General features: G+C 42.6%; 1 protein-coding gene across 1 annotated transcript in view; it reads right to left on the bottom strand.

Moving 5' to 3' along the window:
* Positions 1-1,255: 1,255 nt before the first annotated feature.
* SLC9A4 (solute carrier family 9 member A4) overlaps positions 1,256-16,405 on the bottom strand; it is a 57,726-nt gene continuing 42,576 nt past the window's right edge. Inside the window, exons 9-12 of the mRNA XM_067703876.1 lie at positions 12,076-12,172; positions 8,710-8,841; positions 7,869-7,956; positions 1,256-1,844 (exon numbers count right to left, since the gene is read on the bottom strand). Of these exons, the coding sequence (XP_067559977.1) occupies positions 1,489-1,844; positions 7,869-7,956; positions 8,710-8,841; positions 12,076-12,172 (673 nt within the window). The 3' untranslated portion in view covers positions 1,256-1,488. The remainder of the gene's footprint in view (positions 1,845-7,868; positions 7,957-8,709; positions 8,842-12,075; positions 12,173-16,405) is intronic.

Raw genomic sequence — 16,405 nt, forward strand, 5'->3', positions numbered from 1 at the left:
CGCCTGTGACCCTGTATTTTCTTCCAAGAAGAGAAGCACGGAAGTATATGGCTGATATGAGAGAGAGAAAAGCATGAAGGGAGAACAGTAAAGTATCTAGAATCTGATCTGCACTTTGTCATGGCGGACTCCCTTCTACAGCCTACGTTTCTCGTTTACCAGGTTGAATAAAGACAGAAGCGCTCCCATGGCATCACATCAGGTTTGGGGAGGATAAATAAGGATATTTACCACATCCCAAACACCAGAAAACATGTGGAATCCCTTTTAAGGTGGAAAGCCTCTGCATAGGATGAATACAAGGAAATGCCTCTTTACCCAACTTCAGAATTCACTGAAATCCAAGACCATTCAGGCAAGCAATAGAAATAGGTTTGTCCGATTTTTTTTTTTTGAGCTGTAGGATTTTTTTTTAACATTTTCCTCTTTTTGAAATTTAATTTAATTTTACGTTAGAGTATATTTGATTTACAATGTTGTGTTAGTTTCAGGTGTACAGCTCAGTGATTCAGTTATTCATATACGTGTATCTATTCTTTTTCAGATTCTTTTCCATATAGGTTATTACAGAGTATTGAGTAGAGTTCCCTGTGCTATACTGTAGGTCCTTGCTGGTTATCTATTTTATATATAGTCGTGTGTATATGTTAATCCCAAACTCCTAATTTATCCCCTCCCACCACATTCCTCTTTGGCAACCATAAGTTTGTTATGTGTGTCCGATTTTTTTTTTTTTTTTCCGGTACGCGGGCCTCTCACTGTTGTGGCCTCTCCCGTTGCGGAGCACAGGCTCCGGACGCGCAGGCTCAGCGGCCATGGCTCACGGGCCCAGCCGCTCCGCGGCATGTGGGATCTTCCCGGACCGGGGCACGAACCCGTGTCCCCTGCATCGGCAGGCAGACTCTCAACCACTGCGCCACCAGGGAAGCCCTCAAGGGGAATTATTGACCAATCATGTTTGTATCTCAATAAATTACATGAATGACACATTTAGTGAATAACCCCTGGGGTGACTGACGTCTGTCTCTCACAGGGAATTCGTCTACAAAGCACAGCTAAGCACAGCTAAGAATGTGGAAGAGACTGCGAGTCGGTTCCCAGTCCTCTGAAGAATCTCCTTGCCTCTTAGAGAGTCACAATAGCTTCCCAAAACCAGGAACAAACACAAAACTCAAGGGACTTCCCTGGCAGTCCAGTGGTTAAGACTTTGCCTTCCAATGTAGGGGGTGTGGGTTTGATCCCTGGTCGGGGAGCTAAGATCCCACATGTGGCCAAAAAACCAAACTATAAAAAACAAACAAACAAAAAAAAACAGAAGCAATATTGTAACAAATTCAATAAAGACTTTAAAAATGGTCCACATCAAAAAAATAAAAATAAACAAGAACAAAACTCAACTGCTCTCTTCAGAACTCTGAACATCCTTCTTTCACAGTAATCGGAACATGGACTCTGGAAAAACCCAACACAATCCTGTGGACCGTAACATTACTTGCTTTGGAGCAAAGGGCTATGGGATCCCTGGAGGTCCCTGCCGGGTCTGTGCTCAGCTGACCATCGGGACCCAATGGCTGAGGCCTCTTCCTCACTCTCCTCCCCAGATTCGAAGTCCTCATCTACTGCGTGAAAGAGCAGTTTGGGCCTCAAAACCACCCTTCTGCCCCCGCCCAGTTGTTCTTCTTGGGTCCTATTTCTTTGATAGCCCAAGTGGGCTGGCTTCCCTCCTCTGTGTAAGTTCTTCATCGGGATTATTTCTTGTGTCCGTTGTCCTTCCTGAAGTGACCCCGTTGGAGAGTGTGTGTTGAACATGATGGTGGGGACTTCTGCGTCACTGCCGTCATGATCTGGGAAAGGATAATCGAAGGAGGAAAGAAGAGGACTTTAGATCAGAGAGTGGAGACTTCATATCCAGGCGAGAGAACTCAGAGGGAAGAAGAGTCCTCCTGCTGTTCCAGCTCCTACACTCACTCACCTTTCTCATCAGCATGGTTTTCCCTTTCCGAGGTTGCTACCCCAAGGTGGGGTGGAGTAGAAGCTATAGACGCGGTGTGAGAAATAAACAGAAATGCATGGAAACCTGCGCGTCCGGCTGGTCTCTCCCAGGGAAATGAGGGAGTGTTTCTCACAAAATCAGATCCATTAGCCATAAAGCACAAAAAGATGCTTTGTGTTGTCAAAGACCAATGGTAAACTGAAGGTTCCAAGGTACTATGATATGAAAAGGGTGGATTTTATCTAGGTTTGTTTGTGTTTTTTTGGTTTGTTTTGATTTTTTTTTCATTTTTTAACTCTAGGTTTGATTTTTAATCGGTGGCTACCAGAAATCATTAAATCTGAGTTTCATCCTTTTGACCTTGAAATAGCTAATCTTAGAGAAACAGGGATGGGAGAGGACCACAGCAGAGTCACGAGTAGCAAAACAGCCGTGATGCCTTCCTTTCAGAGGATGTGAGGCGTGCACAGCGTGCGTCTGGCCCACGACGGCAACAAGAAGGATGGGAACGTCCACTTACTGAGAACTTACTCTGTGCTGTCACGGTGCTGATCTCTTTGCATGTTATGCCATTTAATCCTCACAACAGCACTCTGAGAGGAGGAAAATTGTGAGCCTCATCTCTTAGGTTTTTAAGAGGTTAAGTGACTTTCAGTATCACACAGTGAGGATGGGGCTGCAGTTTGAGCAGAGCCTGTCTGAGAAGCTGGCATCTGCTCCTCCCCAGGCTGTCCCTGTCTCCTTTATAAAAGCTGTGTGTGGGTCAGGACAGCTCCGTCAAGAGTGCAGGGCAGCCATTGGGTACCTATGTCATGTCCCCTCCAGATACCTAAACCACGTCCGGGACGTTGCCTTTCCCTCCTTCACTGTGCACATGCCTTCTAGGGAGCATTTTTCAGAAATCTCATTTCTTCTCATTTCTTCAAGTTCTCACCTTATACATGTATTTTCCCTTTAAATATTCTCCTGAAAACTTAGGTACTTTAAGACATCTATATTTAAATCTGAAATAGGGTTCTTTCTCCCACTCTCTACTTCCTTCTAAAAAACAAAACAAAAACTTCACAGCTAGAACTAATATGTACACAGGTTTATACTTGACGAAATGTGTTTGGAATGTGGGACATCAGAAAAACTTCAAATATCCTGTTCAATACTATTTTTCCAAAAATGTGACCAAATTGTCCTGAGAAGGTTGTCTGGAAGTTCAGGAGGGGGTGGGAGGTGGGAGGAGGGGAATCAGCTGCTTTGAATTTTAAAAAAAGTGAGTTAAAATATTTGGCCGTTTTTTCAGGACTTCCCTTTAATTTGTGCTTACGATCTGGTCTGGAACCAGAGATCCTCTTGATGCTTTGGTGCCTGAAACGCTAACTAAGAAAACAACAGCTGGTCCTTCTGTCCCCGAGAGCCGTTCCTTCCTCTGTCTTCCCTCAGCCCCCCTCCTGGTTTCCAACCATCCTTCTGAGCTAAGGTCCCCCTCAGAGGACAGATTCCAGCTGCATCTCCTGCCCACCTTCTGGTTACTGAAAAGTGGGGTCCTAGAACTTGGGAGAGGCTTGGGCAGGTGACTTGCAAGCTTCCACTCAACTTAAGTCACTAGATCCATCCAAAACGGGAAGAAGGAGTTGCTTGGAAAGTGGAAGGCGGAAGGAGGAAGGGTGGGGACTCTCCTATCTGCACAGTCCTCCTCCAGGTTGGCGCCAGGCAGTGCAGTTCCAGGGAGAGATCAATGGAAACCTTTGCAGCAAAATCTGAGTGTCTGTTCCTCTACCTTCCACCTGGCTGAGAGCTCTAACCTCTGGACACGGGCACTGGGGGGTGGGTGAAGGAGAGACAGGGAAAGGGTTTCTGCTCAGGGCAGGGCTGAACCTAACCCACTCCTGATACAACAAAGGCTGTTTAGAGACCCGGACCTTGCCCTCCCCATGGTCTTGTTTTGTTTCGTTTTAACTGTGGTAAAATACATAAAACATAACATTTACCATTTAATGAATTTGAAGTGTACAGTTCTGTGGCATTAGATACATTCACATAGTAGGGCAACCATCACCACACTCCACCCACAGAAGTCGCTCACCTTCCCCAGTGCTCCTGGGTTCTAGGAGGGTTGTCCAGGCAGGACCTCTCTACTTACAACACCAAGGGAGCCCCAAAGGCAAAGGAGCTTGGAGGAGTGTGTGGAGCCTGCAATCCAGCAGGGAGCACCCAGACATCTAGAGAAGGGGTGTCCTAACACGGGCGGACAAGGGGAGAGCGAAGAGAGACAGTGCTCTGCACGTCACAGCCTGGTTAGCTGCGGGGGACATCAGGGGGCTGCCTGAAGGATGCTACACCTCCCTCTACGTCCTCCCCTAGAGCCCCTCCAGCCATTCCCTGACCTTGTCCTGGTGCGTAAAGGCTTCAGATTTGGAGAGAAGGTGGATGCAAATAATTGTGCCCAGATACCCACGGAGGACTATCTCAGTCTAATCCTGATTATTATTATAATTCTTTAAAACTTAAGAATAACTGATAAAACAAGTCTCACTTTTCCTTCACAGATTTCTAGGTTACCCACTGTTTCTCCTCACCGAATGAAATTTAGAACCAGTTGAGCACATTTGAAAGAAAAAAAAATTCATTGGGACTAAGATTTCATTCCACGTCTAGATTAACTCATGTAGAAATGACATTTCTTTCTTTCTTTTTTTTTTTTTTCCGGTACGCGGGCCTCTCACTGTTGTGGCCTCTCCTGCTGCGGAGCACAGCCTCCCGACGCGCAGGCTCAGCGGCCATGGCTCACGGGCCCAGCCGCTCCGCGGCATGTGGGATCCTCCCGGACCGGGGCACGAACCCGCGTCCCCTGCGTCGGCAGGCGGACTCTCAACCACTGCGCCACCAGGGAAGCCCAGAACTGACATTTCTAAAGTACCGTCTTCTTTTCAAGAACACCCCTATCTGCCCAAGTCAAGTCTTCTTCGATACCCCTCACTAGTAATAAAATCAATAATGGCTAATATTTCTTGCCCACTTACTTGGTTGCAGGCACTGTTCTAAGAGTCTTACCTGCACCAAATGGCTTCACTCAGGGCAACACTTGTATGTGGGAGGTACCAACATTCTCCTCTTTACAGAGAGGAAATGAAGCATGGAAAAGGAGAGTTTTATGTTGTCTTCATATGTCCTATATGTGTTTTCCTAGGATCTTATGATTTTTATTGAAAGCGTGAGTGAGATGTGTTTTAGGGCATCTATTGAAAGGATGCTTTGACCTATTAATCTGGTGAATAATGTAAATGCATTTTCCAAATGTTAAACAACCCCACCTCTGGGATAAGTCCTACTTTGTAAGGTGTAGTATTCTTTTACTATCCCGCTGTATGTTATTTATAACGTGTTTGTACATTAGTGTTCAGCTGAGGCTGCTGTGTGGTTATTTTTTGCTACCGTAGCTTGTGATATTGACATTCATCTCAAGAAGTGACTGTGAGGCTTTCGTGTTCTCTATCACTCAAGCAACATAAATAGCACCAGCTGCTTGTACCAGGAAGAGTTTTAAAAATTAATCTATTATACACCCTATGCTTGCTGTTCTTTTGTTTTGTTTGCTTTTGTCTGTATTATAGTTCTTTTTAACATAAAATAATACTACTTAGAAGAGTGTGACATAGGAATAGATGACTAGATCGATGAAACAGAATTAAGTGTCCAAACTCTCTAGTTTAGGGGTAAATGACTAGTACAACAAAATTGGAAAAGAAGGTGCTGGCGCAGGAGCATGGCCATTTGAAAACAATTTGAAATGTGTCTCTGTCTTAACCTACACAAAGATAAATATCTTTATTATCAAAATAACTATTAGCCATTTGGCTTGAAATTGAAAAAATTAAACTATGAAAGTTTTAGATTTTAAATTACTTGGTGAATCATTTTTCTAATGTTTCTGTGGAAGATTGAGCTGGTTTGATGAATCAGAATACAAAAATTTGAAGACAAGTATATCTAAAAACTAAATGATAAATGTGAAACTTTAGGAAAAATTATTGGCAGCAAATATGAAACAATGGGTGATATTCGTGTTATACGGTGTTCTTCAAATTCGTTTTAAGAAAAAAAAAGCAGAAAAAAATGGGCAACGGCAGAAACAAAAACTTCCTCGAAAGAAATATGGTTGCCTCTAAAAATATGAAAAGATGTTCAACCTCACTGAAAATCAAACAGACTCAGATGAGAATTAACTGTGGTATATAGATTTTATCCTGTCATATAGTAGACTACTCAAACGTTAACTCAGAATAGCCCAGTGATGCTGAAAACGTTCAGAAATCACCTTTCTCACAACTGTTGATCTGAAGGTAAATTTAAATATACGTAATTTTTTATCTAAAAATTTTGCTTCCAGGAATATATACTAAGGGAGTAATTGGTTATTTGAGCAAAAATCAATCACAAGTAATCCAAAGAAATTATTAGATATCTTTGCTTATATTCATTAAATATTGGAAGCATTAAATATTTGTTAATAAGGATTTTGCTAAATAAGCTAGGGGGCTTTCATATAATTGACTATTATTAAGTCATGAAATGATTACTAGGTTCATATCTGTTGATACTAAAATATGTCCACAACGTATGGTTGAGTGAACTAGACAATTTATAAATATTGAAGAACAATGACTGTATTATGAGTTTATGTATAATACCTTGCTGTGTGTTTGTGATTTTTTTTTTGTTTGTTTGTATCAGGTCCAGGTAGGGTAGAGATCAGGATGATATAGATAGAATTATAGAAGGATGCTTACCAAAATGTTCTATAGTGAGTATCTTGGGTGTTGGAGTTTCGAGTGCTTTTAAATTTTTTTTTATGCTTTTCTCCACTGGCTGACTTTGATTTTATATCAAGCATGTTTATATATCAGAAAAAAATAAAGTTTCATTGTAAGGAATAATTATATTCACTCTTCAAAGATTTAACTCTCAAATCCTATATGTTTAGTTTATTCAAATTTCCAATGTGATTCCAAGTCTTAAAAATTTAGGAATATTAAACTAGAGAACATGGCATATCATATATATTATATGCCACTTTATGCTAATAGAAAATCATTTTATATACACGTTTAAAAAATAATAGCTTTGGGGCTTCCCTGGTGGCGCAGTGGTTGAGAGTCCGCCTGCCGATGCAGGGGACGCGGGTTCGTGCCCCGGTCCGGGAAGATCCCACGTGCCGCAGAGCGGCTAGGCCCGTGAGCCATAGCCGCTGAGCCTGTGCGTCTGGAGCCTGTGCTCTGCAACGGGAGAGGCCACAACAGTGAGAGGCCCGCGTACCGCAAAAAAAATAAATAAATAAAAATAATAATAATAGCTTTTATGAGCACAATAGCCAGTTTCAATAATTCTAAGAATTCTATTTAAGTAATAGGTATTAAATGGGAAACATCCAATCAGTAAATTTGGTGAAGTTATTTTAGTAAAATTTAGCCAACTTTGGAGAATTCTGCTAATTTATAAAACACAGGAGAATCCCACCCCTTCAAAGAAGGGCCCATTTTATGTTTCCCTAAGACAGGGGTCAGCAGTTGATGACCCCCAGGTGTATCTCTCTGATGCATCTTTTGGTATGGCCCCTGAGCTAAGAATGGTTGTTACACTTTTAAATGGCTGAAAAAAAAATTTTTAAAGAATATTTCCTGTTAAGTAAAAATTATATGAATTTCAAATTTCAGTGTTCATCACTATAGTTCTGAATTCAACTAATAAAATACTTGTGTTCTCTTTTTCTTGTCATATATGTACTTTCATAATATTCTTGATTTTGCCTTTTGGCCCACAAGCCTGAAACAGTTTACCATCTGAACCTTTCCAGAAAAGAGAAGCAGCCAGGGATGCAGGTTACCTGTGAATTCAGCCACCCTCACACCTCTGCCTGCTGGCTGAGGACGGCTATAAGGAAAGGAGAGGTAGCGGATGTTTTGGGTACCAGCCTGTGGGTAACAAGGAGAAATAAAAAGCAGAGTTAGCCACGCAACTGACAGCTTCACACGACAAAGTGAGAGATACAGACCCACTCTGCAGCATCGTGTTTGGATCACTGCCTTTCAGTTACTTCAGTTTAAGGGAAACAAAATGCCTCCGCCTTCAGTATATGTCCTTTCCCTCTCGTGATAAAATAGGCCATGATAAACCTCTCAAAGTTTCTCCTGCAGCCCTACTGACATTAGGGTAGAGATTAGGGTCTACTCCAGACCCAACCTCCATTCAGAGTCCCAGTAAGATAGCTTGGATATGGCCTCAGATGGAGTAGCTCAGATGCACAGTGGTTGCCATGAAGATAGGGTCCCAGAGACGTGGGGAGAACAAATTCCTCCCTGTATCTCCCTGGGGGAGGAGTAAGCTTCCTAGAGCCAGGGTCCCTGTCCACGGATGGTCCCCTGGAATGTCCAGTCCCTGGCCACCGTGGGAGCTAGTCTAGCCTCACAGCCCAGGGAGTGTGTTCCAGTCACTGACCCATCCTGGAGGGCAGTTTGCTGCCACATACCTCATGGACGGATGCTTTGGGCTCCAAAGGGCCCAGGCCCAGAGAAGGGGGTGTCTGGTGTCCTGTACCCTCTTAGTTTTGTCTTTTTCTGTCAACGAGGTAGTGGTTTTGTTTGTTTGTTTAAATACTGAGGTAGTCACCTGACAAGGCCCTGCTCCGGCCCCGGCCCAGCTCAGGTGAGTCAGTGTCTCCGCCTTACCGGCTTTCCCCAGGGCAGGCTGTGACCTTTCCTCGCGCTCTCCCTGAAGGTGTTCTGGCGGCGGATCAGGATTTCTTTCGCCTGCTTCTCGCTCGTTTGGGGTTTGAGGTTGTATTTGTTGTAGGACAGGGTCTGTAGAAAGAAGGGGATGTCAAACATGTACAGACATCTCAGCACAACTTCCAGCCTCAGGAGACCATGGAAAAACCAAGAACAAAGACTAGTAGAGCGAGCAGGTGGTGCTCAGGTCCTCTGAGCTTTTGCCTCAATTACACAGGCACAAGCTGTGGCCCCGGAGGAAAGGTCTGTGCTCGGGGCCAGCCCCTCAGGACCAAGCTGCGGTGGGAGCCTTGCGTCTGGCTCACAGGCTAGTGCCCCCCATCTGCGCTGTCCCCCTGTGACCTCCCACAGTGATCACCCCCGAGGTACCCACAGACTTCGGTGCCCCCCCAGCCAGCACACACTCTCTTTCCCAGGTCACGTTTGTTATGCTAGGCCAGCGGTTGCTGAGTGTTTAGGGATCAGGGGAATTTAAAAATGACTTCGGCAATGTCTAGATGGTTGCTATTTTAAAATGTTGCCAATCAAAGATACGCACAAAAAAATCAGCCCATTAGTATCACCACCATCAGTTCAAAAAGGAAAAAGTCTTTTAACCAAAGTAGTAGGACGGGCATGATCTTCGATACAGAACAGTTTTTCAAATTGAATCAGTTTAGTTTTATGAAAAATGTCTTCCTTATCTTCACAGAGGCCAGTGAAAATTTGTCTTGAACCACAGACCAGCATGGTCCTCAGATGTTTACGAAGTGCTTAACGGGAATCTCTTTCACCCAAACTAGAGGACTACAGATGTCACCTTTTGTGACAAGCCTCAAAACTGTAGACTTCCCACGAGCAACAAAGCAGACAGACAGTTGTCCTGGATTTCACCTTTGGTTTTTCCTTCAAGAGAGCAAGAGGACCATGGCAGAGGAGAGGAGCCATATGAACTACGTAAAGACAGGATGATAGGGCTTCCCTGGTGGCGCAGTGGTTGAGAGTCCGCCTGCCGATGCAGGGGACGCGGGTTCGTGCCCCAGTCCAGGAAGATCTCACATGCCGCGGAGCGGCTGGGCCCATGAGCCATGGCCGCTGAGCCTGTGCATCCGGAGCCTGTGCTCCGCAACGGGAGAGGCCACAACAGTGAGAGGCCTGCGTAACGCAAAAAAAAAAAAAAAAAAAAAGACAGGATGATAACCAACCAGGACCTGCTGTATAGCACAGGGAACTCTGCTCAATACTCTGTGGTAACCTCAGTGGGAAGAGAATTTGAGAAAGAATAGATACACGTATATGTATAACTGAATCACTCTGCTGTACACCTTTGTCAATCAACAACACTGTTGATCAACTATACTCTAATATAAAATAAAAATTTTTTAAAAATAAGAAAAATAAAGGAGGCTTTAAGGAAAAGAAACGTGGCTAATCCGAATCATAATGTGCTGTAAGAATAAGCTATACACTGATTTTGAAGACATTAATTTAAAAGAAAAGAGTATAAAGTATCGCATTGGTAGTTTTTAAAATTTATGATGTGTTGAAATAATATTTTTGATATAGTGGTTTAAATAAAATATATTATAAAAAAATTTTTTTAAAGGTTAGGATGAGAAAGGAAAGACAGAAAGGGTAGGACTGGTGAGTCATTCTCCCAAGTGATAAAAGAGGAAGCAAAAGCCATCTCGGGGGTGGAGTCCCCCTCTGTTTACTATGTATGTTCTCCCCGTGGGAGTTTCCATCACCTACTGGCTCTATGTGATCAACAAGGAAGGGAGATCCTGCACAGCTTAGAAGGGAGAAACCTGGAGGTCAGTCTGATAAAAGAAGAAGAAAGGTGATTACTTAGGAACCTGATAAAAAAGAGAGAATGGACAGTTAGCCTCATTTTTGGGTGGCTTGGAGTTCCAGAATCTCTCTCTCTATTTCTGGACTTTCCCTAAACTCAACCTCCACCCCCATGGGGCACGTCTGAGTACCAGGCACCCTCTGGACTCCAGCCCTCACTAAGCTGGCCAGCATTCTTCAAACCAGGAAGCTCTTAACGACTTATCTAAGGCGGAATGTGATAGTCTTGCTGAAACAGTTTCACCTGGAATGATTTGAAAGCGGCTGAATGTACTCGAAGTGTGCTGTGAGTGTCGCTGACCTGGGTTCCTCCGGCAGGTGCAGGGCCTTTTTGCTGGCACATTCCCCTTCATCACTGACCTTCTCGGCACAGCAGCCAGAAGACATTCCCTTGCCCTGGACCATGCAATTCTGAAGTCATGGAAAGAGCTGTGGGTGGGTAGTTGGCAGACCTGGGCTCTCAATGCAGATTCGTTCTGAGATCTTAAACAAGTGAAAAAACAACTCCTCTGACCTCAGCATCTTCTACTTGAGAAGATGAGTTTTGACCAGATGAGTTTTTGGAGTCCCATGACCTGGTCACCAAAACCGAGGCCCTCACAGTTAACTCACTTCTAACCCTAGTCAACAATTGGGATGTTCCATTGAGTCCTCAAACGTAAAGAACTCCTAATTAGAGGACACAAATGAAAATACCATTTGATTAAATCAAAGTTTCAGGAGGATTCACTTACCGTCCCTGAAATGTTCTTGCTGTGAACTTTGGGCCAGGTCCCAAGTACTAGTATAGCCTCCATACCCTTTTCCAAAATTGAAAAATACTATGCCTGACGTGTCTCCTTTTTGTGGATATATATATATGTGTGTGTGTGTGTGTGTGTGTATATATATATATATATATATATTTTTTTTTTTTTTTGGCCTAGCGGCATGCGGGACCTTAGTTCCGGACCAGGGATCGAACCCATGACCCCTGCAGTGGAAGCTTGGAATCTTAACCACTGGACCGCCAGGGAAGTCCCTGAAATGTCTCCTTTTTTATCTTAGGCTTTCAGCAATGTGGTTTCGATATTCTAATCTAAACCATCTCAGTTTTCTAAGCTCTATTACAGTCAACCACGCTGAAACAACTCCACCATCACAGGCATCCTGGGGCCATCTTTCTTCCATGGTGGGTGAGTGTCACTGCTTTTCTGTCTCTGGAGGGGGAGGGAGCCCTGCTGGTTCTGGAAAACTCTGGGGCTGCAGGGCTAGGGCAGCCTGACCCCTAGGGCCTGCAACTGGATTTGCATTTCTCTTTATACCATGGGTGCCGATTTTGCTGCAGAAACATAACAATTAACTTTCTGTTCTCCAAACTAAGCAGAGAGAAATTGTTCATCAAGAAGACTGCTTTGGAGAGAATAACATGAACAAGAGCTGATTCCTGGAGGACTGGATCCCAGGACAGGCAACAGGGACACGTCTTATACACACCCTTTGTCGAACTTGGTACATGTTGTGTGTCAGAATGTCCCTCATGGACTCCACATCTTCAGGGGAGAGTCTTTTGGTTTCTTGTATCCTCTGGGCCCTGGAAACATCATTGGAGGGAAGCCAAGCATTATTCTTCCATCTTGGCAAGGGGACCACAAAAGCATGAATTTACTTTCAGGAGTTCTAATTGATAAACGTAAAGGTTATGTTTTTAACATAACTTTTCCTGTTGTTTTAGTAAATTCATATGAAACGTCAGCATGTGTGTCTTGACTTACATTTTGAGCATGTGGCTTCTTTGCCTATAGCTTGTATATGGGAATTTCTCTAACCCATTTTTAAAAAGGAGTTTAAAGTCATGGCAAACCAGTTACTTTTTTCCTCCGTATCTATTAGGAACAGACACGTTTGTAAAAAACAATAAAAATCAATGATTAGGAAATACATTTCTGGAAAGGATACCACAAAGGGCAAACCAAATGTTTCACTGTTAGATTCAACAGAAATAAGATTATTCCTTCAAGGCTCACGGACAACACCATGTAGTAACCACATTTTGAATAGCACTAATCTATGCGGTACTAAATTTTTACGAGTACGTTTATAAGTACATTTATCTTGGAATTGTCCCTTTAGGGACTTTATCTCTGGTTAAAGAATAATGGGAAGAAACTAAAATCATATTTTACGAGGAGAATTAGACCATTGCCACCATGAAAATCAGGCCAGCTCAGAGACACTGGACCCTCTGAGATTCTAGAAGCAGTTGACTTCTTTCAGCTTTCTTCACCATAAGCACCCCTCCCCCCCCCCCCCAAAAAAGGGCTTAAAAGCCAAGTCATGGCCAGGTTAGCAGTCAATGAACAATTGTCCTCCGAGGATTTCAGTCATGACATCGCTATGTGCAGAATTCTCATGTGACACACATATTTGATTTCAATCACTTCGGTCTAGTGGTGGTAATTTCTAAAAACTTATTGTATGAATAATATACGCTCACTGTAGAACATAGGAACAACAAAAATAGGAGAACTAAAGAAAATTAAACCCATCTTTCAGTACGATTACCTCCCTTGACATATTGGTGTAAACCCTTACGGAGCTGTGATGTTTTTTCTTTTCTGGCTGCAGCTTTTTGAAAAGTACACGTGTGCTGATGTGCTGGTACCTGCTTGCACAGGTCTTAGGATAATTGACCATAGAGACAAGAAGTTATTGGTTTCAAGACAGGCCACTTTTTAAGTCCCTTTCCCCAAACATTGGTAGCGATATCGTCATACATAGCAAGGATATTTTTGTAAGTAATGCACAATGGGTAAAAGATTTTTAAGGGCTTGGATACTGGATATCACAGGACGCCAGCATTTACTTAGCAATGCGATCTATCGACTGACTAATGCCCTTCCTACAAAATCACTGAAACCAGTTTCCATATCGCGGAGCTGCAAACGTCAACACTATTGATATTCAGTTACCACCCTCGGTGATTTAAACATTACTATCAGGGCATTTCAACCTAACTGTTTAAATGTCCTTCAAATAAAATTTATTCTGATTTAGATACACCCACGCATTCCCACAATCTGAACACATTCCTTTATTATGGTGGAAGGAATCTATTGCTAAACAGAAACAACAGCTAATCAAATAGTTCCACTTTGTGTGTTCATAATAAAATGACCAAATAGGAAAAAACTATGGGTAAAGTTAAACCTGAGATAGGAAATCTAGCTTGGCCTTCTCCCCAGTTTATAATTAATCACTCTGGGAAGGACCAGACTCAGTTCAAGCCCATTTAGGCTGCTGGCTGGATGTGAAGTACAGGGTTCCCAGCAGCACTGCCTCGTATTTATTCACACTGAGAAGCTGCAGCTATAGAATCAGAAGGATGAATGATTGATTCGGGCAATCACTGATGCATGGACTTTCCTACCTGCTACTTCGTTAGCAAAATTACTCCTGAAATGACATCATGAGCACAGGAAAGATACAATCCTCAGAAAAACTGAATGTTAGTAATCTCTAGGGCAAAAAAAGTAAAATTATAAAGTGAAAGTCTCATCGCTGGAACAAGATATAAAAGAAACCTCTATTACCTTAAATAAAAGACCACTGGTAATTTCATGGCCATTGAAATCAAACTGGGGAAATCTGCATCTAAGTGTATTTGAATAAAAAGCTCACATTTGCCTTAACTTTTTTAAAAAAATCAGATGCTATAACGCTGTAAAAAGAGGTTTCAGTTCTAAACACAGCAATAGAGATATGAAATCTAGTAGATGTTATCTTCATGCCATAAGATGAAGTCCCAAAAGGTCAAATATTTCCTGATTTATTTGGAGGAATCCATCCTCTTTTACTAGCTTTATACATGAAATCCAGGGAAATGTACGTTGACTGAAGGATGTGCCCACTAAGTAAACAATGGTACTAACAGCTCTTCTGTGTATGTGGTTGCCTTGTGTCTTCTTAGGAAGGTCACCAAGGTGACCAACACTGAGAACGAGTGAAGAATGCAGAGCTGTGGGCCCGGCTCCCTACAAGGCAACGTTCCATCATGGAAGTGAACATGGCATCAGAATCTTCATACTAGTGTCTTTGGTGTCAGAATGCATGACTGTGAACTTATACCTGTCGTTATGTGATCAATTTAAAAATTCTTCAACTGCAATAAATTAATTTGTGCTTTTTAATACATGACATTGTAACTATTTGGGAATTTCTAAAGACAATATCTTGAAGTCACACAGCTTAGTGTGTTATGCCTATACATTTACTATAAATATTTTTTATCTTTCGCTTTCTTCTTTTTTAACATCTTTATTATAAATATTTTAATATCTCTTCTCTTTAATAGTAACCAAATAGTTTTTAATCGGCTTGAGCCTCTACCCACTGATGTTTCTAAGAACTTCCTACTCATGGGTAAAGCAAGGTGCCTCAGAGTTCGAATAATAATCCAAGTCCATAGTCTATTTATTCCATAGGGTTGTTCTGAGAGTCAAATAAAATAAGGTACGTAAAAGTCAAGGAATTCCCTAGAATCAGCAGTGTCTGCCGTGTGCCACAGACAGCTTCTAGGGGTAGTGTTCTCCTGAAGGTCACAGAGTTTGGAGATCTAAACCTCTTGTAGAACAATTGCTTAAACTTCTAAAGAAAAAAAATATATGTGCGTCTTGTTGTTATCCTTTCATACGGAGTCACAAAAAGTGAGCTGAGTACACACTTCTTTTTCCTATTATTGTATGAAGGTTTGTTTTTTAAGAAATTACTGCTTTGATCTTAGGAGAGGAATTCCTTTTTGCTTGACGTCCTACAGATTTCTGATGAGATCAAATGAATGCAACTTAAATACTAAACTTGTAGTAAATATCGGTTTAAAAAATCTCCTCTCCCACCTCGGTTAACTAACCGGTTTGGGCTATAGGGGGAAAAAATGTCTCCAACCTAGAAGGCTCTCTTACTAATCTTGAGTCAATGTCTGAAAAATAATTGACTCAACACAAGGGCATCCTCTAAATGAAACTGGCTTAAAAATTGCCTTGAGGTTAGGAACTGGGAAACCTGCTTATGACCAGTGCAACGTAATGTACAGAGATTCAAAATATATTTTAGCACATGAGAGACTGATTCTCATTTGAGATAAGTGCCCCTACATTCCTAGACCAAGTGCTTACATCACTAGTGAGCAGAAGGTTGAGGAAGTTCCTCATGGTCTAAACTGCCTGCATCCGTCCAGGTCCAGCCCTCCTGCTGAGCGTTGAGTTAATTCTCATCCATCCTTCAGTGAGCAGGTCAAATGCCTGGGGACCAGATGAGGTTCCCTCTCACCCTCTCACAGCTCCCTGGGCTTTATGATCCTATGTTTGTGTGCCCTATTTTATTACTATCAAGACCCTGCTCCAGGGGTGCACTCCCTGAGGGCAGGGACCGTCTGCTTCCACAGGCTGTGGCACATAACAGGTGCCCTAGTACTCCCCTTCGCTAAGGGGATGCCCCAAAGTTCAGGAATCAAGTGAAGTAGGATTTGAAGGCAATATTGTAGAAAATAAAAGAATGCAAAATTATCCATGATGAGTGATATATCAACATTTTAAATAAAGACGAGATCAGTATCCCCGATCATTTTTTCTGCCTCAGGCTCTCATATGGCTCAGCACGGTGTTTCCAATAAATATTTGTTAGCACATTCCCGTTTTAGGACCAGAAATTTCCTTAAAGCCATGTAGTGGGCAGCACGCAAACCAACCAACCAACCGCGAAAACAGTCTCGCTGAGAAATACGACAGAAAGCTTTCTGTTTATACAAAGGTGCCCTCAGGGCTGCTCC

This window comes from Pseudorca crassidens, chromosome 14 (genome assembly GCF_039906515.1).
Source record: "Pseudorca crassidens isolate mPseCra1 chromosome 14, mPseCra1.hap1, whole genome shotgun sequence".
In the NCBI taxonomy this organism is placed as follows: Eukaryota; Metazoa; Chordata; class Mammalia; order Artiodactyla; family Delphinidae; genus Pseudorca; species Pseudorca crassidens.